This window comes from Neoarius graeffei, chromosome 13 (assembly GCF_027579695.1).
Source record: "Neoarius graeffei isolate fNeoGra1 chromosome 13, fNeoGra1.pri, whole genome shotgun sequence".
Taxonomy (NCBI): domain Eukaryota; kingdom Metazoa; phylum Chordata; class Actinopteri; order Siluriformes; family Ariidae; genus Neoarius; species Neoarius graeffei.
In genome coordinates this window covers 70,879,618-70,903,420 of record NC_083581.1, presented here as the reverse complement: position 1 = coordinate 70,903,420, position 23,803 = coordinate 70,879,618, and the positions used below count along the sequence as shown (strand labels likewise).

General features: G+C 41.8%; 1 protein-coding gene across 2 annotated transcripts in view; it reads left to right on the top strand.

Moving 5' to 3' along the window:
* Positions 1 to 23,374, top strand: part of phf8 (PHD finger protein 8) — a 33,745-nt gene extending 10,371 nt beyond the window's left edge. For both annotated transcript variants that reach the window (XM_060938452.1, XM_060938453.1), the window contains exons 5-22: positions 9,384 to 9,544; positions 9,642 to 9,783; positions 11,323 to 11,509; positions 11,636 to 11,798; positions 12,038 to 12,125; positions 12,246 to 12,352; positions 12,575 to 12,666; positions 15,468 to 15,557; positions 15,673 to 15,981; positions 16,100 to 16,191; positions 16,292 to 16,467; positions 16,604 to 16,689; positions 16,789 to 16,907; positions 17,610 to 17,944; positions 18,749 to 18,844; positions 18,964 to 19,073; positions 19,157 to 19,532; positions 20,358 to 23,374. In XM_060938452.1, the coding sequence (XP_060794435.1) occupies positions 9,384 to 9,544; positions 9,642 to 9,783; positions 11,323 to 11,509; positions 11,636 to 11,798; positions 12,038 to 12,125; positions 12,246 to 12,352; positions 12,575 to 12,666; positions 15,468 to 15,557; positions 15,673 to 15,981; positions 16,100 to 16,191; positions 16,292 to 16,467; positions 16,604 to 16,689; positions 16,789 to 16,907; positions 17,610 to 17,944; positions 18,749 to 18,844; positions 18,964 to 19,073; positions 19,157 to 19,532; positions 20,358 to 20,446 (2,818 nt within the window). In that variant the 3' untranslated portion in view covers positions 20,447 to 23,374. The remainder of the gene's footprint in view (positions 1 to 9,383; positions 9,545 to 9,641; positions 9,784 to 11,322; positions 11,510 to 11,635; positions 11,799 to 12,037; positions 12,126 to 12,245; positions 12,353 to 12,574; positions 12,667 to 15,467; positions 15,558 to 15,672; positions 15,982 to 16,099; positions 16,192 to 16,291; positions 16,468 to 16,603; positions 16,690 to 16,788; positions 16,908 to 17,609; positions 17,945 to 18,748; positions 18,845 to 18,963; positions 19,074 to 19,156; positions 19,533 to 20,357) is intronic.
* The last annotated feature ends 429 nt before the right edge of the window (positions 23,375 to 23,803 follow it).

Sequence of the window (23,803 nt, the reverse complement as noted above, 5' to 3'; positions counted from 1 at the left end):
CCTTCTTGAACACATCCACACCCTGCTTGTCAAAATATGGGAAAAAGAGGAAATACCCGCACAGGTGAGGGATGCCATAGTCATCTCCCTCTTCAAGAAGGGTGACAAGACAGAATGTGGGAACTGTCGAGGCATTTCCCTCCTTTCCACCGTAGGGAAGGCATTAGCCAGGGTGTTGGCCAACAGACTCGACCCCCCTGTCAGAAAGCAGTCTTCCTGAGTCACAGAGCGGATTCCGTCCAAACAGAGGCACCATGGATATGATCTTTGTTGCTCGTCAGCTGCAAGAAAAGTGCTGAGAACAGAATCAACCTCTATACATGGCCTTCATGGACCTCACTAAAGCCTTTGATTCTGTTAAACGCCAAGCTCTATGGCTGGTCCTGGCAAAAATTGTCTGCCCTGATAAGTACATCCGAGTCTTGAGGCTGCTACATGACCTGTCTGCCACTGTATTGACTGGCTTTGGAGATGAAACCGAACCATTCTGGGTTGACACAGGAGTTAAACAGGGATGTGTTATTGCACCATCACTGTTCTCCATCTTCATTGCCAGCATCCTCCATCTTACAGGGAACCAGCTGCCACAGGGAGTCAAAATTATGTACAGGACTGAAGGACTTCTAAACATCAACAGATTCAGGGCCAAAGGTCAAACCACCACCGTATCCATCACAGAGCTGCAGTATGCAGATGATAATGCTATTGTAGCCCTCTCAGAAGAGGACCTACAGTGCACCTTGACTGCTTTTGCTAAAGCATACAAACAGCTTGGTCTGGCCATAAACATCAAAAAGACCTCAAATCCTCGACCAGCCACCACCTGACAGCATCACTCCCCCAAACATCTTTATTGAAAATACCAGGTTGGAAAATGTGGACCACTTCCCGTATCTTGGCAGCCTTCTGTCATCTAAAGCCACCATTGATGAAGAGATACACCACCGCCTTAGTTGCACCAGTGTGGCATACTCAAGACTAAAGGAAAGGGTGTTTGAAAACCGTGATCTCCAGTCAAAGACCAAAATCCTAGTCTACAAAGCGGTACTGCTCCCCACTCTCCTGTATGGGTCAGAAGCCTGGACCACATATAGTAGACACCTGAGAGCACTCAAAGCCTTCCATCAAAGATACCTCCGGAGAATCCTCAGGATAACCTGGGAGGATCGCCGAACAAATACCAGCATCCTAGAGGAGGCTGGCATCCTTACCATCACAGCCATCATTGCACAACACCAGCTCAGATGGACTGGCCATGTCATCCGAATGCAAGACTATCGGCTACCCAAACAAGTCCTGTACTCACAGCTTGTCCAAGGGAAACGTGCTCCAGGAGGCCAAAAGAAAAGGTACAAAGACAACATTAAAGACAACATCAAGAAGTGCCATATACCCCTTAACACCTGGGAGACGACAGTGAAGGACAGGCCTGCCTGGAGATGAGCGGTTCGAGAGGGGGCTGCATAATACAACAGTGATCTCCACAGTGCTGCAGAGCAGAAGCGCAAACGGAAGAAAGGGATCACCTCCACCAATAAGGTTCCACCAAAACCCATAACTACCCCTGCCCGCCCATGCCCACATTGCCCCAAAGTATGTGGATCCAGGATTGGCCTCTTTGCCCATCTGAAGACCCATAAGGACCATGAAGGAGGACAGACATACTTGACCACGAGTGTCCGCCGATGATTGATTGATTGATTGATTGATTGATTGATTGATTGATTGATATACACACACATGTTAGTGGTGGGCATAGATTAATTTTTTTAATCTAGATTAATCTCACTGAAATTTTGAAATTAATCTAGATTAAAATGGCTCATTCAGAATATGTGCGCTACCTAAGTAATGACTAAAAGTAAGTCCTTGAGAAGAGGTTTCTTAAGATAGGGGGCGCATTAAACCAGGGGCTCATCTCCTGTTTCCAAAATGCATCACTGACTGCTTGAGAAAGCTGTTATACTTTGATACTTGGTGATGAAAAAATCTTGTTCAATAAGATGTACTTGTGTTAACAAACTTTATTCAGTTCACATGAAAATTTCAACTGTAAGCCTTAGCCTACATACAGTAAGAGGGCGTGATGACCTGTTTATTCAGCTAAACATGAATTCTGAACCATAAGCCTACATACGGTAAGAGGGCTTGATGAACTGTTTACAGTCAGTAGCTTTGTGTCAATCAGTCCAAGCTCTACTTCTCCTCCTTCCACCAGTCACTCAGGCCGACCAGCTTGTTCACAGCTTGGGCAACACACAGGAAATGCTCGAATGGCAGTATCCTCCCTGCTGCCACCATATTAGGAGCGCTGTCTATTACAATAGTGCAGATTTTGTCAGCTATCCCCCACTGATTAGCGACGTCGAGAAACTGCCTAGCACACGCTTCTGCAAAGTGACGCTCCTCTGTTTTCATCACACCTAACAAAGTAGATCAGAATAAGTTCATTACTAGTAGTAAACAATTAGCAATCATCAAGAAGCAAACATAACGTGTTGGTAATTCGTGATGTCGTGGTAATTACATGCTAAGTAATTTTAAATTGTGTAATTTAAAATGACATAACGTAGCCTACCTAAAGCGAAGGAGTGAAATTCCCAGCTAGCATCGATGAGGTGCACAGTAACGCCGAGGTAGTTATCGTTGTTGACAGATGTCCAATGGTCCCCGGTCAGTGCTACACACCTCGCCTCTACCATCTTATCCTTTGCGGCTTTCTCTGCGGCGTACTGGTCGTGTATTCTCCTAATGATAGTTCGCCTCGCAGGTAGTTTGTAAGATGGGTCACCTGTGGCCACCTGGAGAACAAGCTCGAGCCCATCATCCTCAACCACGCTGATGGGCCGGCAGCTAGTGGCAATCCACTGAGCGAGAAGATTAGTTAGCTTGTCTGATAGAGCTGCGCTGACGGGCTTGCCTCGGTTGCACTCAAACAAAGTAGTTTGATGGCAACTCTTCCCCGGCGTTTCAGTGCTTGACCCGGCATCAGCAGCATTAGCTAAGGGATGCTTTGCGTTTAGGTGGTACTTGAGACTGGTAGAACTCCTACAGTAAACTAATTCCGCATTGCATAAGGTGCAAACAACCTTAGTCTTGTCGATGTCTCCATTGGGAAGCTTCTTAAAAATGAATTTTCCTTGAAGCAAACCCGGTGGCTTCGTAGCCGCATCCATGTTAGCACGTCACGTTCGTTGTGGTAGTTCGGGTAATTCACAGTAGCATACAGGTTCGAAAACTCGTTCTCGCCCCCTACAGTGCAATTCGGCTAGGTATACATCCGCGCTAAAATATCAAGCTGAAAGTCATCATAGTTTGCTTAGTATAGACCCAGCTCCCAGCCCAACTTTGAGAATAGATTAACAGCGATATTTTTTTATATCGCCCGATAAGAGTCTCGCATTATCGCAGCACGTTAACGCCGATAACGGCCCACCACACGTGTGTGTGTGTGTGTGTGTGTATATATATATTTTAGTGCTGTCAAGCGATTTAAAATATTTAATCGCGATTAATGTCGCGACTGTCATAGTTAACTCGCGATTAATCGCAATTTAATCGCACATTTTTGTCACATGAAAAACCATTGTAATTCTCTTATCAGCATAAAAAAGTGAATGGGCTTGCTCACCGTTCGAACTACGGGGGTACACGGGGGATCCGAGATCCCCTGAAACAGACATGAGATCCCTTGAAAACATGATTTGGGAAATGTTGGGGGGTCTCTAAAATATTGGCAAAATGATGTTTATTGACATAGCAATCGTGTGTAACGGGAAGCATTTGCATATCCGAAGCGAGCGCGTGATGGAGAGCCGCGCTCTGAGACAAGCACAAGCACCTCCCCAAGGGAATATAAGGGACCCCCCCCCGAAAATATCGGCATAGTTCGAACACTGGTTGTACCAATGCCTTTTTTTTTTTTTATTGCAGAGCATAAAACGTCTTGTCACAGCCACTGCAAAGTGGGGCTGGAGCCGCCGATGGGAAAACGAAACCTAAGCCGAGCACCGTGGCTCTTCGGGGGAGGGCAGAGGACTCTGGCTGTGCGGGGCGTGGCATCATGTCACAGAGCGTTAATCTCGTGATAAAAAAAATTATCGCCGTTAAAATTGAGTCAAGTTAACGCGTTAATAACGCGACATTTTTGACAGCACTAATATATGTGTGTGTGTGTTCAAGCCCCGTGGCCGGCGAGGGCCTTTCTGTGCGGAGTTTGCATGTTCTCCCCGTATCCGCGTGGGTTTCCTCCGGGTGCTCCGGTTTCCCCCACAGTCCAAAGACATGCAGGTTAGGTTAACTGGTGACTCTAAATTGACCGTAGGTGTGAATGTGAGTGTGAATGGTTGTCTGTGTCTATGTGTCAGCCCTGTGATGACCTGGCGACTTGTCCAGGGTGTACCCTGCCTTTCGCCCGTAGTCAGCTGGGATAGGCTCCAGCTTGCCTGCGACCCTGTAGAACAGGATAAAGCGGCTAGAGATAATGAGATGAGATATATATATATGTGTGTGTGTGTGTGTGTGTGTGTGTATATGCACACGTGTGTGTGTGTATATATATTTGGACACGAGTGTTTTACTGGGAAATACACCACTCACTTTTTGTTTGTCTATATATAATAAAAAGAGCTTCACACGTTGGCTTGAAGATATGAAGTTTCTTCTCGTGTTGAAAAGCTCGCATTTTTCGTACAAAACACATTGCAGATCTGAGTGACGTATCTAAATAATATTGGCTGGCGTTGAGTCGTATATCAGATGTATTCCATTCAGCTAGCATGATAATGAACAAGTCGAAGATGAATCTCACATTCAATGGAACAATTATAGCAGAGTTCCCACATCGGCCCGCGCGAGTGGAGCACCATACCTAAGAAAAAATGGTAAACCCATCGAGTTGATTTTTTTTTTTTTTTTGTGGTTTGTCCGTGTACCACCACTCATACACACCGCCTAGTGGCCAGTGTTAGTAATTACCAGTCATACCCACCGCCTAGTGGCCAGTGTTAGCCAGTAAAGAAATAAAACAAAAGAGACTGGCTATGATGTAAGAAAATTCTACAGCCCAGAAACAGATGGGAGCTCCACTTCTAGGCAGTGCCTAAATCTATATATTAGATTTTACAAGTTAATAACAGGGGGCCTACTTAGCAAAATCCAATGCTAATTCTGATCCAGTGTAATTCAAGTCTCCGTCACTTTTCCTCACCATCAAGTAGAACTTTGACAATATTTCAGCTATTGCTCTCTCTTACAGTTTTTCGATGTTTGTTGATATGCTTTTCTCTTGTAAATATGTGTGAAGAATATCTAATGAAGTTTTGGTCACCTTTCGGGTGTTCAGCATGTCTTTCTTTTTCCCGGCGAACAGAGAAATGGTTCTGTGCATGCACCGCAGAAAACTTTCTCATTGAATATTCGCATCAGTTCCGACGTGTGACATCGTGTTGTCTTGACAACCATGCAATATCATAAACCATATTCATTGCTCATTCTCTTTTGGGTAGAGTGACATAATACACGTAGGATAAGCAATATGTGAACTATATTGCGTGCTGTCAAACCAAATGAATGAAACCCGCTAGAAGGGAATAGAATACATGTTTTTATTCCATGGAAAAAGTGTCCTGTATGGATAATAATTCTTGATATTTTACTCTGATGACGTCACTCCCAGTGTTTTCCTGCTGACTAGATGCATGTTGTTAAAATGGCGAACTGGTTCAAAATTAAAATTCTTTAGATTAACTTGAGGTTTTTTTTGGGGGGGGGTGGATGTGTCGATATAATATAAAGAGCATTGCACGATGATGCGAAGATATGAAGTTTATCATCTTGTATTGAAAAATATTTTCACTTTTTCGCTTTGCTCACTCGTGAATATGTTCACCGCTCAAAAATAAACTTAATGTCTTCATGCAATGGTGTAATGCCGTATATATTAAACCCCACCCACCACATACCACCTGTGAAATTAAGTTTAGTTTTTACTAGCAAACGTTTATCAGATGTTCATATAGTTATATAATTCTAAATAAAGTAAAGCTATATTGAATATAGTGTGAGCATTGTGTTGGCAAATAGAGCTATAGCTCAGCGTTCCTCTCTCTTTTCTCGCTGCACAATAGCATCGTAACAATGCAAAACAATTTTCAATTCGCCAAATGGCTTTTGCACGTGGAAAGCTTAGTTACTGAAATGTGTTCTAAGAGCAGAAATGGATCACAGTACTTTTGTTTTGAGAGCACATTTTCATAAATACAATTTTGTATAGCGTATCAGGGAATAACAGTTATCAAAGAGTTGATTTGCATATGATGCGAAGAATCATATTTAATATCGTATTTACACTTTATTAGGTACACCCATCCACCTGCTGTTTTATGCAGTTACCTAATCAGCCGATCCCTTGACAGCAGCACAATGCATAAACTCATGCAGATATAAATCGAGCTTGGGTTAATATTCAGTTCAAACATCAGATTGGGGAAAATTTGTGATCTCTGTGACTTTCAGTGTGGCATGGGTGTTGGTTTGAGCCAGATGGACTGCTTTGAGTATTTCAGAAACTGCTGATCTACTGGGGTTTTCATATACAACAGTCTCTAGAGTGTACATGGACCGAATGGTGTGGAAAAACAAAACATTGAGTGAGTGACAGTTAGGGCTGTAACGATATGCGTATCGAAATCGAAATCGCGATACGCAGAGCCACGATCCGTATCGCGATACAAGAAGGCAGAATCGCGGTACACCCTTTCAAACTTCTCCTCAGCCCAAAAACAGAGGCGCTTCCAAACTTCAATTTATGAATACTTTACTTTTTATTTAAATTACATTTTAAACTTACTTAAATTAATTTTATCTTTTTATATCTATTAGTAAGTCGTTTTTTCGCCGACCTGCGACAATCTTCTGCGAGTCACGCAACGTCCACACTCGCCACTGGCAGAGCATTCATTTCTTTTAAGCGGTTGCCATTCTGGTTGCGACGCGGGGAGCGAATCTGTAAACAAGCAGCTCATTGGCTGGCTAGGTGTGCCACAAGCCAATCACTTGACCGGAAAGGCATGCAGTGTTGCCAGATTGGGCAGGTTTAGGTGCTTTTTGGCTGGTTTTGAACATATTTTGGGGTGGAAAACGTTAGCAATATCTGGCAACACTGAAGGCATGTCTGCTTGGGCGGAAGCCTTCTGCGGCAGTTACATTTTGACACGCGAGCAATGTTTCACCATAAAAATTCTGTAATTTCCATCTGTTTTCCGCGATCACAGAAAATCATTGGCCCTATGAGAGTGAGACAGTGAGAGAGCCACCCCCCAAAAAAAATCTTAACGGATTTACACGATTTGGAAAAATGACTTTTTCAGAACCAAAAAAAAAACAGAGCTTCCGGCTCAACAGTATTATTTTGAGAAATAAAACAATCTTTGGATATACATTTGTTCATTTTTGCATACATATTACTCATTCTCTGCAGTGGTCTGAATTATTTGTTATTAAATAGTTAATGTAAGTAAGTAAATGTTAATAAGTCAAATTTACTACTTTAAAAAAACATTTTTTAAAAAATCGTGGGCGTATCGAATCGTGGGTCAAAAATCGCGATACGAATCGAATCGTGAGTTGGGTGTATCGTTACAGCCCTAGTGACAGTTCTGTGGGTGGAAATGTCTTGTTGATAAGAGAAGTCAGAGGAGAATGGACAGATCGGTTTGAGCTGCCAGGAAGGATACTGTAACTCGTATAATCACTCTTTACAACTGTGGTGAGCAGAAAAGCATCTCAGCATACAACAGCAGAAGATCGCATTGAGTTCTACTCCTGCCAGCCAAAAACAGGAATCTTAGAATCAAGAACAGGTTTCTATTAACATTAGGGCTGGGTATCACCAGATACCTCACGATACGATACTATGGCGATATTTTGCCCACGATAGCGATAATATCACGGTACAGCGATTCTGCGATAATTGATATATTGCAAGAAATTTCAACCACATCACAATATCTGTCACTGAAGAAAATCAGAATTTATTGACCACTGTAAAATTACATTTCACATACATAACTACACACTCTTGCCAGACATATATTTGTCTCTATTCCACTGCTGGCAAAACCAAGAGTTGCTTCACTACAACATACAGAAAATTCCCCATTTCTGTGCTCGTATTCTCAACTTTTCTGTAAGCATGGACACATCAGTGCTGCTTAACAAGCAGAATCAAATTGTTTTATGAAAACTTAAAACTTGCACTGCAGACTGCACATACATTTCAGTGCTAACACTAATATCAATTTGTTCTTTGTAAACTTGAGAACATATACCGGAGAACATTTAACTTGTGCTTATTTTGCAGGAACAACACACTGTCTGAAACACATTGAAAAGTGCAGTGGGCATCTTAATTGGAGCATCTTAATTTAATTGGAGCGAAACAGGTTTTGCAAAGTGCCTTCTCTTTGTCTGGCTCACTGGTTTTTTTTTTTTTTTTTTCCTCCTTTCCTTTGGAATCCAAAGTGCCTCCAAACATCTGCCTTAAAGTTCGGCGGCGTCTCTAGGTTTATGTTAACAGCCATGCTTGCCTGTTTTTTTTTCCTCACTGCAACCGCCGGGGGAAAAAAGAGAAGACGAAGAGTGCCTTGCAGTGAGGTAGCGGCACAGCGACACCTCGCGGAGCGGAGGTGCGGAAGTCGTACTGGATTTACAACCCGTCTGAAACATCTCTCATCTCATCTCATTATCTCTAGCCGCTTTATCCTTCTACAGGGTCGCAGGCAAGCTGGAGCCTATCCCAGCTGACTACGGGCGAAAGGCGGGGTACACCCTGGACAAGTCGCCAGGTCATCACAGGGCTGACACATAGACACAGACAACCATTCACACTCACATTCACACCTACGCTCAATTTAGAGTCACCAGTTAACCTAACCTAACCTGCATGTCTTTGGACTGTGGGGGAAACCGGAGCACCCGGAGGAAACCCACGCGGACACGGGGAGAACATGCAAACTCCGCACAGAAAGGCCCTCGCCGGCCCCGGGGCTCGAACCCAGGACCTTCTTGCTGTGAGGTGATAGCGCTAACCACTACACCACCGTGCCGCCCCGTCTGAAACATGATTTTATTATTTGAAAAAATATCGATATTCAAATTGAGTATCGATATTGAATTGGAAGACAAAGTATTGCGATATATCGCCGTATCGATATTTTTGCACACCCCTAATTAACATGGCCAGTCGGTGTAAATGTGTTGCCTTCAAAGCAATGCATTTGATTGAAAGTGTAAATGTGGTTAAAATGATATCAGGAGGCTATCCAAACAAAAGTCGCATGAAATGAGCAGTGGTAAACATTTTCTTTTATTTTCTGTTTTAGCGCTGATGAGGTCCTGCTGAAGCCGACAGGAGCCCAGCTCACAGTGGACTTCCTGGAAGAGCGCTCCTTCAGTGTTCCCGTCCTGGTCTTGAGGAGGGATGGGTTGGGCATGAGCCTGCCTCCTGCATCTTTCTCTGTGTCCGATGTTGAGCACTGCATTGGTATTTTGCCTCATCCAGTCCAGTGTTATTCATTGATGTCAGACAAGCTATATGGACGTTTCATGAAATGTTGCTGGTGTGCTTTGTCTTGTTGAAGGAAGCGATAAAGAAATCGATGTGATTGATGTGATACGTCAGGCGGACCTGAAGATGAAACTTGGGGATTTTGTAGAGTACTATAATAGCCCCAACCGAGACCGAGTGCTCAATGTGATCAGCCTGGAGTTTTCAGACACCAGGTATGCAGATTCATATGCTACCTCGTGAAGTTTTTGGCGTATTGTATGATGATGATGATACATTTTTACCTCTCTACTGAGCAGTGTGAGTCCCCATGGCTTGGCAACAAATCCCAATCCAGAATGGTGTGTGCATGTGTCTGTTTGGGGCTTTCCCATCACATAAAGTTCTCTCACTGTCAGAAATAAGTCCATTTCTGTCCCCCAGGGTACAATCTGTACTAATGTACCCTCTAGGGTATTATTTATTGGACCTCAAGGTAGCTATGTACCTTTTGTAGGGTCAAAAAGGTTCATGTACGTTCCCAAGCAGTATTAAAGGGTACAAATAAGTATCGTAGAGGGTACTGCCCCAGTGACAAGCCATGGTACCTCTAAAGGGACAGTAATGTACTTTATTTTCTGAGAGTGCTATAGGTTCTTGTTTGGAGACTTGATGGGCACAGTTGGTGAAAATACTACATAAAATAAATGAAATGAATCCAGGGATTTCTCAGTTTATTTTTCCATGTTTGGTTTCTCTCTCAAGTGAAATCGTAAGCACAAGACACAATGAGTTTGTTTTAATGGAAGCGCACACCGAAAAACAAATGTGCCAACGCTTTAAACTTTCGTGAAAATGACATCGAGATGGAGACATTTGTAGGCGAACATGGTCAAAGGATGTGTAAGGCTGCTGGGCCATAGAAGGTTCACGCTGCATGCTGCACGCTACACGCGTGTAAAGAAAAGTGGACAAACGTAGCATGACTTGCTCTGGGCCATAGAACGGCGTTCACGTTGCACGCTGCACACTTCACGCGTGAAGCGTGAAATGAACATGCACACTTTTTTCTAGGCGTGAAGACGGAAATTCCAGTCAATGCATGCGGTCACCGCCGCGCCAGCCAATCAGAACGGGTCTAGGGAGATAACGCTATGCTTTCAGGGGAAAACTTCAGAAAAAATATAATTGAATGGTATAATTGAAAAATAGTTCTTCATCGGGATTGTCAAGCAGATTATAGAATGTTCGGTGAAATTCACCACGGGTTTCTCTCAGAAGGAAGTGTTCTTGGCTCCAAATTCTGTTCCTTTTTCTCTTCCTCTGTCTCAGTAAAAGCAGAATGAGGCAATCGTCGTCATCCGAAGAGTCCATATTGTTGGTTACTCGGTCAAAGTAGAACAGACGCAACACGTGAACATCCAAGCATGAAGTTTAATGGCCCAGGGTCCGGTTCTTCACGTGAACGTGTAGCGTGCAGCATGCAGCGTGCAGCGTGAACCTTCTATGGCCCAGCAGCCTAAGAAAGCACGTGTCTTTCTATATTATGTAGTGTGTTGAGCTACATTGGGTTGTATCCCGTGTAGCAAACAAAGTGAATAAGAATCCATTTGGGATCGAGGGATTTACCCAAGAAAATGTTGTTTTACTTGGATTACAGGGAGAAAATCTAAATAGTACTAAGAAACATGACTGTGAAATGAATCCACAGTAACATTAAGTTGCTGTTTAAAATAGCAGTGTTGCCAGGAACCTCCTATTTTTGTGTGTACTAGGTTGTCTAACCTCGTAGAGACCCCAAAGATTGTGCGGAAACTATCATGGGTGGAAAACCTGTGGCCAGAAGTATCTGTGTTTGAGAGGCCAAATGTGCAGAAGTACTGCCTGATGGGGGTGAAGGACAGCTACACTGATTTCCATATTGATTTTGGAGGAACCTCTGTATGGTACCACGTGCTACGGGTAAGGCACATTTTATTTAATTGTAGTAAAAGAGCTGGATTTTCAAACCTTAAACCATTTCATGTGTCTGTAAAAGTAGTTTCAAGCGTTTTAACGATTTAGAGAATTGGTGTGTTTTTGACTCAGGGTGAGAAGATTTTCTATCTGATCCGTCCAACTCCCGCTAACCTGGCACTGTTTGAACGCTGGAGCTCCTCCTCCAATCAGAATGAGCTCTTCTTTGGGGACCAAGTGGACATGTGCTACAAGTGCTCACTCAAGCAAGGAAACACTCTGTTTATTCCGACTGGTACAAAGCATTCGTTTTGTTGTATGATGATTAAATTAATCAAAAGTTATGGGACTTAAAGGAAAGTTCTGGAATCTTTTAAGCCTGGGACTTATTTGTCATGCCTCAGCTAAAATTCCAGTTTCTCCATCGTAAATGTCCGCTTGTACAGTAGAGCTGTGTTCACTGAGCTGTAGGAAAGACAGTTTTAATTTTTGAAGGTTTTATTTGATGTCTTGTGGTATTTTGTTTTCCATCAGGATGGATCCATGCAGTTCTTACGCCTGTTGACTGCCTGGCATTTGGTGGAAATTTTCTTCACAGCCTCAACATCGATATGCAGCTTCGGTAAAGAGTTAATCTACTCGTTTGTATATTTGCTTTGGATATATTACTGTTAATAACATGACTACCATTGATAAGTAAATCAATTTCTGGTGGGGTTTCTCCCCCCTATGTCTTTCTCAGAGCATATGAAATAGAGAAGAGACTCAAAACAGCAGACTTATTTAAGTTTCCTAACTTTGAGGCCATGTGCTGGTATGTTGGCAAGCACCTCCTTGACACTTTCAGAGGTAAGACGTTCCAGAAATTTGTTAAATATACGTTAAACGTATAGATCACAGCCTTTCCCTGATGGTTATGTTGCATCAAAAATAACTGAGCAGAATCAAGTTGAGTAAGATTATAAAATATAACTTAAAGGGTGATTTCTGGTATAGTTAAATCAGCAAGTAGGATCATGGAAGCCGATTCAGTTCCACTGAGTAGTTCTTATGTTGCTGTTTGTTATGTAGGTCTGAGGGAAAATCGACGGCATCCTGCATCTTATCTGGTCAATGGAGCCAAGGCTCTCAATAATGCCTTCCGAAGCTGGACTCGCAAAGAGGTGATCTGTCACAATCACATAGAACGGGAAGTTTCAGGTTTTTATTACTAGGCTTACATAGTGCAGAACTCTTACACACCATACACTACAGCTACACTAAATATTGGTATTTGTACGCTATGTAACCAGCATTGTGGCATGGTTCAGAGCCTAATCTAGGGCGCGTAATACGCGATAATGCGCGTTTTTTTTATCTGTCTGTCGCACATCCACTTTTTGGGCACGAGAGTGATATCGCGTATCTATTCATTTTGTCGCGCATTTATAAGTAGAGAGCGTGTAGTCGCGTTTTACTGAATCTTGTGCGTATCAATTTGTCAGCACCAGCTAGCAAGCACTGCGGTAAATATAGCGGTGTTTACACACCAATCGGAAAATATCGGAAAGGACCGAAGTATTCTGAATGGTTTATTTAGCGGGTAAAACGGTTTTGTGAACTATTATATCATTGGTCACTGAACCGGAAGACAGTGTATCTCAACCAATCGTGTGAAGTGTTTTAAAAATACCCAAAAGCACATGGCATATCGTTCTGTCTCATCCAAACATAACAATGTCAAAACGCGTGGTCACGTTGAAAGACCTTTGGACAAAAAAAGGAAACAAAACGAAGACACAGAAGTGACCGATACTAATCCAGCCGACATTACACAACCCGATACAAGTACTATTTGATATGCAATATTAACCTAGTCATATTTGAAATGCAACATTATACTACTGGTGGTCAAATTGGTAAAAATAGGCTAGTCACATGATTTATAGTAAAACAGTAACCTAGTCATATAACAGAAAACTAGTCATATTTGTAAGGTTTTGCAGTATATAATTCTTCATATAGTTTTTGATCTAAAATCTTTACACTTTAAGTTCAGATCTGATCATAATGTTTGTGCAATACTATAAACTGTGGATAAGTGTTTGCTGATATGGTTTTCATATCACTGCATTAAAGGATATGTATAGTGCCATAATTATATTATATAATTAACATCTGATATGAATGTTTGTTACATGTATTTAGTTTTATTAATAAAACTGTTCTGTTTATAGATGTACTCTTGAAAATATCTACCAATGTATTACTTATTTTTCTGTCCCCACTAACTGGAACAAATGAGGGATAGTTTTACCCATGTTAATATTTTCTGTCCCCTATTTTCAAATTCCTAGATTAGGCTCTGATGGTTTCCCAACCACAAATTGGCGCAGAGGCCCAAAACACAACACGGGTAAAGCTATGAACTTAAAGGGGAACTGAAGTCATTTCTAAACTTGCTTTATTTCTTCATTAACGTGTTATTCAATTACGTTTTCGGTTTTAGTAACCTTGTATCGTGACTCGTATTACCAACTAATTGCAATTAAATATTATACTTATCAGCCTGTTCGGTTTTTAGCCGTGCTGAATGTAGTTCGTTTGGTCCTCGGTAGGCGTCGCTTATCCGCGCGATCTTCACGAGACTTCGAAACGTGAAGTGTCAGCCATGCGTCAGTGCCGCCATTTTGAAAACTGTTTTCCAAACGAAACATTGCACAAAAATGAGTTTAAATGACGATTACTGCCTACTTTTTTCAAACTTTGCTATCAAAACAAACAAAATTTCCGGCTTGATTACGTCAGCATTCGAAAGAAGGCGCACGTGCCTTCTGACAACGTTGGCAGATGTTGCCCTGTGTCCGAAATCGCTCCCTACTTGTTATATAGGGCACTATATAGTGAGTTCGCCATTTTGTAGTGCTGTCCAAAATGACAGTGAGGATTATTTACACCCTATATAGTGCACTCAAAGTATCCCACAACGAATCATGAAAAGTAGTGTACAACGATGGTCACTAACCAAAGCAATATATCCCATCATCCATTGCGGTCGCGCTGAAAGAAATCAAATTAAAAGTCTCAAATTTGATTTAATAAAAGTCAGCGGCAAAGAAGAAAGTATTCAGCCTTGATTTATAAAGAACTGAAAGATGCAGGGACTTTGTACTGATTAATGTGGGAAATGCGCTCAGTATAATATGGATTTATCACAAATACATGCATAATAATAATGTTAAATTTATATAGTGCCTTTCAAAAAACCCAAGGATGCTTTACAATTATAAACAAAAGAAAAAAAAATAGATAAATAAAAAGTAAAAAGTCCACCAAGTAGGGGTCAGGATGTAATACATGTTTTTATTCTTTTGAAAACCCACCAGCCGACTGATCTGGCACGTTTTAATTGTGCGACAGTAATGGCGTAAATACCAGCGCAATGGGCTACTATCCAAAAGCGTTTTGTTTTGTTTTCTTCATTTTACCAATGAGCTCACTATACAGTCCTGTATATAGTAATTCCCTATATAGGGTGTAGGGAGTAGTGAACGAGTGAGCGATTTCGGACACAGGGTTGGTCACTTTGATTTCCGCTGTACGTTTTACTTCCGTCCTACGATGTCTCGCACAGGTCTCAACGAATCTCGTTTACGGCCATTGCTTTGACACATGGACTGATATATATTACGGAGCATATTTCAAACACTCATAACTTGCTATAGCAGTGACAAAATAGCGATCAAAAATGCATTCCGATGTTTAATAAAATGAGAAATAGAATTTTGATCATAAAAATTTGCCTTCAGTTCTCCTTTAACACTTTTTTTTTTTTTTTAAACTTATTTCACCTGAACAAAAAAATAATCCATCTTCAGCCTTTATGCTATGGCATTAGTGTTATTTTCAAACGGTCAGCAATTTTAGACACCTAGATTGACTTCACTAAAAAGCAACTTTTATTCGGTTGCTGTTTGCGCTTCAGTCCTTGGCCGATCATGAGGAGGAGATCCCAGAAACCATTAAGACCCAACAGCTGGTGAAGGACTTGGCTAAAGAGATACGACTTGTCGAGGTCAGAATCACTCTCTGTTCAGTAAACATGTGGGAATGCACTGAACTTTTTAGAGGTTTAAATGCCTGATGTTTTTTTTCCCCCCAGATTTAAGAATGTATTTATCTCTTGACAGGACATCTTCCAACAGAATATAAACAGAGGTGGGGCTCCCTTTGGTGGCTCACAGGCCCTTCCTTCTGCCCACCCCAAACCTCCATTAACCACTCCTCTTAACCCTGGCAGACCGCCGGGTAAAAAAAGAGGTCCTAAACCCAAGGAAGGGCCTGGTGGTGGGGGCGTAGGTCCTCCAGGGGTCAAGAAAAAAGGCCCGAAAGGGAAGGAGATGAAGATGGAGGCAGGAGAGCTGGATCTGCTTGAGATTCATACTAAACACACCCTGAAGAAATTTCAACCAGGAAATAAAGCCAAAAACAAGAGCAAGGTAGCATGCAAATCATGTGAAAACAGATTTAAAGAGACGAACAAACACTTTGGATTGGGCAAATCCTTCCATGTCCTGTAGGTTGTTCGTTTTTCATTGTGTGCTTTCTTTCCAAAAGATGGACCTGCCAGCTGCTTGTGTCGAAGACTTTGAAGGGAAAATAAATAAGAGCAAGCTTAAACTTGTTCTCACCAATGGCAAGATACAAGGGTATGACTGGGCCTTATCAACAACAGTATTGTATCCCTTTTGCACTGCTGTAGTGATGGAGTTTTCTGTTCTGTAACACTCTTATTCGCTGTCCTTTTAGGAAGAAGGGGGGCCGCTCTAGTAACACTAATGGAGCAGGACGCACTGCTCAGTTCCAGCCTCTTACAAGCAGCTCAGCTCTTTCATCAGACTTTGATTCTGAAGATGAGCTTCAGATAGATGAAAGTCCTCCTCCTCGTCGCAGGCCAGTTGTACCCAGCAAAAAGAAACTAGCTGGTAGGATCATGTGTTTTTTTTTGGCTTTTCTCTCTCTCTCTCTCTCTCTCTCTCTCTCTCTCTCTCTCTCTCTCTTTGTGGAAGTTATTTTTGTTCATCTAATATCAAGATATAAGTCAGTACCGCTCTGCAATAGGTCTTCCCAGGAAACTACCACGAGCAAAACCATGCTCAGACCCACACCGCATCAGAGAGCCTGGGGAGGTGGATTTTGACATTGAGGTAAACTTGAGCTGAGTTCATTTGCCTACGGTATAGAGTAACATGGTAGAGCTACAAGAATTTTATTACCTGAAGTAAATCTTTTTTTGTGCGTCTCAGGAGGATTACACCACAGATGAAGAGATGCTCACTGTGCAAGGATTAAAGGCAGGGGCAGGGGGAATCCTGGACTTGCTTAAGGCAAGCAAACAGGTAGCTGGCCTGGATCCTGCCCTCAGGTACATAACTAACTACCTTTTACCATTCCGTTTTGAGCTGCAGTGGTGAATTTCACACTAATACAGACAATTTGTAAAATGAGATCCATAAATGACTTACAGAATTGTCAGGAGTATTCTTTTGGCTTTAAATTTAAGTGAATGTTCCACAGTACAGGTACGGTATCTGTTATAAAATACATGATTCATTTTGTATGTAAATAACAATGGAATAAAATGACAAAAGAAAACTTTGCAGTTTACAATCGGTCTGGATAGTATTTAACAATCCTGAGACCCTTGTTTTGTTTCGTAAAATAACATTGGTGATAACGGATTACATCTCCCTGTCCCAGCAGGGTCGTGACGGTAACCTGTTTCTCGTTGATCATGCTGGTTTCCTTTTTTATTTTTTATTTTCCTCTCTGCTCCACTCACCTTCTCGTTCCTGAGACATCTCAGAAGCTGTGCCTGAATATTTCTACTCGTTGACAGATTTCTACCAGGGTCTTATTTTGACTGATACACCACCCACCACCAAGTTCTGCTTGGTGAATAAAAATACATTTCAGCACAGTTTAGTGTACCAGAAGCATTTGTTTTAAACATCCACTGAGGATAAAGTATATTTGAAAAAAAAAAATGGGAGCAAAAGGCAAACTGCTTAAACAATATTGTGTGAATTTTTTTTTTTTTTCCTTCCCCCCCGTGTGTGTTTTGTAGTGAGGAAGCGCCAGCCTCTCCCAGTACCCGTGATGCCATCCAGGGCATGCTGTCCATGGCCAATCCTCCTTCTTCTTCTTCCTCGTCTTCATCCTCTTCCTCTGCTTCCTCCTCTCCTTTGTCTATGTCTGGAAGAGGTGAGAGGTTGGGGACAATGAAAGACAAAGCCAGGAGGGCCATGTGGGTGGGTGGCGTAGAGAAGAAAAGTGTGAAGAAGGCCATCATCCAAAGACCAGGCAAGCGGCCTATCAAACGGCCTGCCAGGCACCTCAGTGACGACGACAGTCCTGATGAGCAGGAGACGCTGGGAACATGTTTCAAAGACTCTGATTATGGTGGGTGCAGACTACCACAAATATGGTAACCACACCAGTTTCGCAGAATGTTAGCCAAGTTTGCAATACATTCTCACTGTGCATGGTCAATATCTTGTTTTGTTTGGATTCTATCTGTTAGCTTCTAGCAATAAGCATTGCAAAAATGGGGCCACACGGTGGTGTAGCGGTTAGCACTGTCGCTTCACAGCAAGAAGGTTCTGGGTTTGCGGCCAGCTGGGGCCTTTTTGTGTGGAGTTTGCATGTTCTCCTCATGTCGGCGTGGGTTTCCCCCACAGTTCAAAGACATGCAGTTAGATTGACGTGGGGCGGCCTTGGGCTGAAGTGCCCTTGAGCAAGGTACCGAACCCCTGACTGCTCCCCAGGTGCTGTAGTGTGGCTACCCACTGCTCTGGGTGTGTGCGCGCGTGTGTTCACTGCTTCAGATGGGTTAAATGCAGAGGATGACTCTCACTATGCTTGAAGTGTGCATGTGACAAAGGTTTCTCTTTCTAAAAATACAATGCTCATACTTGCTGTGTTGTGCAGTCTTTTCACGTAATCGCTGTGAAAATTTGGTTTGACGAATTTAATACTCTGTGCTGCTCCTTCATTATGCTTCTGAGCTGTGCACCGTGTGAATTTAAGAGTATTGTGGTGTGGTCATAGCATTTTCCAGTGTTAAACGGGCTTTACAGCTTTGTCATGCATGTACACGTTCAATTTCGTACTCAATCACAACCACCATTTTGATTCCTGTTAGAATTGTTTGATTTAACATCGTCTATCTATAAACGCTTTTCGAATATTTTCCCCGTTCTTTAGTGTACCCTTCCTTAGAGTCAGATGAGGAAGAACACACACTGAAATCCAAAATGAAGAAAAAAAGAAACTGGGATGATACACCGTGGAGTCCTAAAGGTACAAGACGACAATAATGGCAATAATATTCTAGTCAATAATTTCATTATGGTTCTCTTATAGCCACACAAGCATATATGTAATTGACAGAGTTTTTGTTGCGGCTATTTCAATATCAGCTCGCGTGACTCCCACCCTGCCGAAGCAGGAGCGGCCAGTGAGGGAAGGTGCCCGAGTTGCATCTGTCGAGACTGGGCTTGCTGCTGCTGCTGCCAAACTGGCACAACAGGTAATCGCCAAGCAGGCACTGGATTTACAAATAAAGTGCTGTTTGCTGAACTTTCTTTCTTTCTTTCTTTCTTTCTTTTTTAGGAGCAGCAGAAGACTACGACAAAGAGAAAGTACACAAAAAAGAAGCTCCCTCAAGAGAAAGTGCATTCAGCAGCATCCCATCACCAGATACAGCCAGACTCCATGTCACCCCCACTGCCCCCTGAGCCTCTGGTGGACTGTATCGTAGAGGAGAGGAGAGTAGAGACATACTCGGCCAGCCTGCTGGACCATGAATACACAGCAGGCCCGGGCCCATTTGGCCCAGGTGGCCCCAGAGGGAGCGCTGCCATGGCTCCAGGCGTTTTCCTCACCTCCAGACGACCATCTCTGTCTCCGCAGAACAGCAGCAGTTACTCCCCCTCTGCACCCTCACCTGCTGGGATGGCGAGTCCTGGGGCTGCTGGGGTAGGACAAGGTAAATGCTCGAGGCTGTTAGCAGTGGGCTGTACAGCACTAAATTCATATCATTGCATGTTTGGGCTGGAGATTAGCATATTAATGGTCGTCACGGTGGTGTAGTGGTTCGTGCTATCGCCTCACAGCAAGAAGGTTCTGTATTCGAGCCCACTGGCTCTGTGCGGAGTTTGCATGTTCTCCCCGTGTCTGCGTGGGTTTCCTCCGGGTGCTCCGGTTTCCCCCACAGTCCAAAGACATGCGGTTAGGTTCACTGGCTACTCTAAATTGCTCATAGGCGTGAATATCTGCGCATCGAATACAAGCCACCCGCCGGGACTCCTTACTGTCATCACAGTGATCTGTCTGTAAACACTGTTTTTATGGGCCCAGTGACGTCACAGATCAGAGGGAGGCGCATTAACGAAAGATTCTGATTGGTTTATAGTTGCCCACAATCTCAAAATGGCTGCCTCCTCCTCCAGCTTCGGCTCCTCTGTGTCAATTCATGATTTCAAAGTTAAAAATATTTTTTCATGTTCGATATATAATGGAAATAATTAACGGAATTGATTACGTATATGTTTTTCTCCTATTACACACACTGTACAAAAGTTGCCTTATCCTTTAATTTCAATTCTCAAGTGTGCCTGTATATCTTGTGCCTCATTGACCAGCCTACCAGACTGGAATATTAAAATGATCCAAAAAGCACCAGCACATATGGTTTTTAATCAGCCATCATGTCCCATATCTACATGACTAGTCAGAGGTCATTTTGAGGCCCTTTTGGTTAAAATGTAAATTGCTGGAGAAAAATGCAAATAATAATTTTCCTTCCTTCCAGGGAAACGCCCAAAGAAAGGACTTGCCACAGCTAAACAGAGACTGGGAAAGATTTTGAAAATACACCGCAATGGCAAACTTCTTCTGTAAAGATCATTGGGAAAGGTGAGGTGTGGTGACGTGTGTCTCAGGAGAAGAAGCAGGAAAGTGAAGGGACAAACACTGAGGAAAAGGGGAAAGACAAAATGGCTGAAGGATATTGTTGTTGGAGAACAAAGGACAGACTGATTTTTATTATTATTATTATTATTATTATAATTGTGACCTGTTTCATGTAAAATATTCTTTTCATCATTTGTAAGCTCAATACCTCTTTTTAGCGTATATTTTTATTACCCTTTTATTTAACATGTATTAGCCTTTGTTTGTCTGTCTTCATTTAATTGAATTCTTTTGTACGTATGCATTCTGTAAGAAAAGTAGAAGCTCTTAAGCACGGGTCGTGTGGATACGGCTTCAGTCTTCGTTGCTGTAATATGACTTACATAATTGCTCTGCGTCTTGATTGAAATGGAACCTCTGCACTTGCAGTTAATTGTGCAGCGTCGTAAGATTCAGTTTTACAGGTGACCTATACAGCTACGAGTTGCAGTCCAGTGACATTTTGGGGAAGGGGGACTGTGTTTGTTTTAAAAAGAAGTACAGCATTTTCATATAATGAGTCCAGTAATTCAAGTGCTCTCATGAGGCAGGATTTGCTACCATTTTTGCATGGGACGCAACTAACCGTTACAAATTTCTCAATTCAATCACTTGGTACCAGAGCGAAACTCAAGTGTAGTTGGGTTTATTCTATAGTAGTAACGAATCCTAAAGTTGCATCAGGGCCGTTGTGTGATTATGATCTAACTTTTTATCTGCAAAAGCCAGTGAGACTGCAGGTTTTAAATTCCAGACAAATACGTGACACATTAATAGTCATTTAAAGTTAAAGCAAACAAAACGGATTCTCTCTTTCAATGCCCTTTAGTTCTATCCATGAAGGGTAAATAAAATTTTAAAAAAAAAGGGGGGGATTTGTTGTGTAGAAAAGACCATTATCAGTAAAAAAAAACGTTAAATAACTCCGATATGGCTCTCCTTTTGCCATGAGCAAAGGTATTTGGGTTGGGTTTTTTGTTTTCTCCCCCCATCTTGTTAATATGGTGTGGCAGCCTGTGAGATACGGTTGTTCTTGGATAGCTTTAAAACCACAATCTGATTTAGTTATCACTTTAGAGAAGGCTTAGCACTGGTTTTCTGCTTTTACCGTTTGTCATCCTTTTTTTTTTTTTTCTCTCTGGACCTCATTAATGAATGTGTTCTGATTTCGACATCTTGGTGGTCTTAAACCTCTAAATCCTTCGTTGTGGCTTGTAGGCATTAGCATTCTTTTTGTTATCGGTGTTGACTTTTACACAACGATTTGTAAAAGTGTACCCGACATCATCATCATCATCATCCCAGAGTACCAAGTGTTTTTAGCTTTTCGTTTACAGTTCTGGTTCAAAATTTCTTTTGCTCGTGTCGACAGGATGATAACTGAAGGATAAGTGATTTGTCATCATGATTATCCAAACAAAACATTTCATTGTGAATGAATGTTTGTTTTCCTCCAGGACGAGAATCCTTCGCAGAGTTGTCAGTGATCATAACCTGTATAGATAAGGTGATAGGAAGTATTAAATAGTGTCACTCGGTTAGCAACTGATTTACCGTGATCTTCTAAGGAACAGGAAGTCATTCTACCCTCAGCATCTTGTATGCTTTAGTTTGAATGCTCGTTTCTCACTGCTTGTTTTTAACATCGTCGTGTAATGCATTTCTACTGATTAATGTATGTCAGCTTTGTAAATATATAATATATATATAAATATATTTTTAGTCACCCTAGCACAGACAGTAGGATGTCTTGATGTCTTGTTCTTGGTTTCACCTGTTTGCATTCATGTATTTAAGTGTAGCGTCTACTGGCTGATTTCAGCAGGAGTGGTGTGGTACATTCTAGTAAAATGGTAATGCATCTAAAACTGAATTAGGCTAGTGTGATGAAGGTTTAAGGCTTAGTGTACATAATCGATGTAATTTTGTTATAGTTGCAATGAAAGGTTTGTTGCATTTTTAAATCTTTCCGAACATATCTTGTACAAAGATATCTAAATGTCTTGGGGGGGAATGTGAGATAGTTTAACCGCAAGCTCTTTAGTCATTTTTATCTGTATAGGGTAAATATGTTATTAGTTTTGATTTTGTTTTGACATTGGAAGGTGATAATGAAGTCAGTGTGTTCATAATTTTGCCAGTTTATTTTCATTTCCCGCTTTCTCTATTACAAATGTAAACTGTAAAGTCAGGATATCTTTTAATATCCATTCTTGATGGTTTAAGCAGTTAATGTTTCTTACCAAATCTGGATGAATTGAGGAATTCTAGCGAATTGGCGAGCGTGACCTATAAACATGAAAAATACATATAACAAAATAAGGACCTTGAAATAATTGCCCTCGACCATGTTCAAATTTAATCATTTAATGAATGTTTTCAACGTGATGGAAAGTTATCTCTAAAAGTAACTGGACTTAAAAAAAAAAAAAGGAATGAAAAGAAAATGCATGAGCAACCCAGTGAATCTGAGAAATAGTCTTTCTTGCATATTTTCTTTTTCTGTCTTTGAATGTCAAGGCAGATTTCTGTTGGATTTTTTTTTCTTTTTAATCTGTCTATCATCTTTCCCCAGTTTATTTTTTTTTTCTGTGTCTGTCTTGAGGAAAAAACAAAGTTTCTCTCAGGGTTCATTTTTCTATTTCTAGCATTACTTGGAATACATTTCTGAACTGTTGAAAAAATAATAATTCTGTCACATGTACGCAGTTACCACTTTAAAAGCAGATGCAAGTCGAATCCACTGCATATTATTGATAATTAGACACATTGACCTTGTCCTTGCCAGGTGTTGTATATTACGATCGGTTTTGTTTTTTTGGAAGGCTGAATTTTTCTTTCCAAATGAGCTCAATTAAAGAATATTTTTTAAAGTTGTATGATTTCACTTACCACTTATTTACTTTTGTACGTTATGTTGAGTATATGGGTCAGGATGGTGGGATGCAGGTTTGATCCTGAGCTCAGGTTACTGTCTGCAGGGAGTGTCACATGCTCTCCCTACGTGCGTTTTGTTTGTTTGGGTTGGTTGGTTGGTGGGGTGGGTTTGGTTGGGTTGGTTTCCTCCTACTTGCCCTACCAGTGTGTGAGTTTCTGTGCATGGTGCCCTGCCCTGGACTGGCGTCCCATTGGGATGTCTCTTCCTCACACCCAGTGTTCCCATGGATCCATCATGACCTGATCAGGATAAAGTGAAGATGAATGAATCAGTGTTCATTATATCAACATATAGCAAGTGTTGCCAGGCCAAACAAACCTCGCCTGGCAGCACATATTTGATACCTTTATGTTGATAATGGTAATATT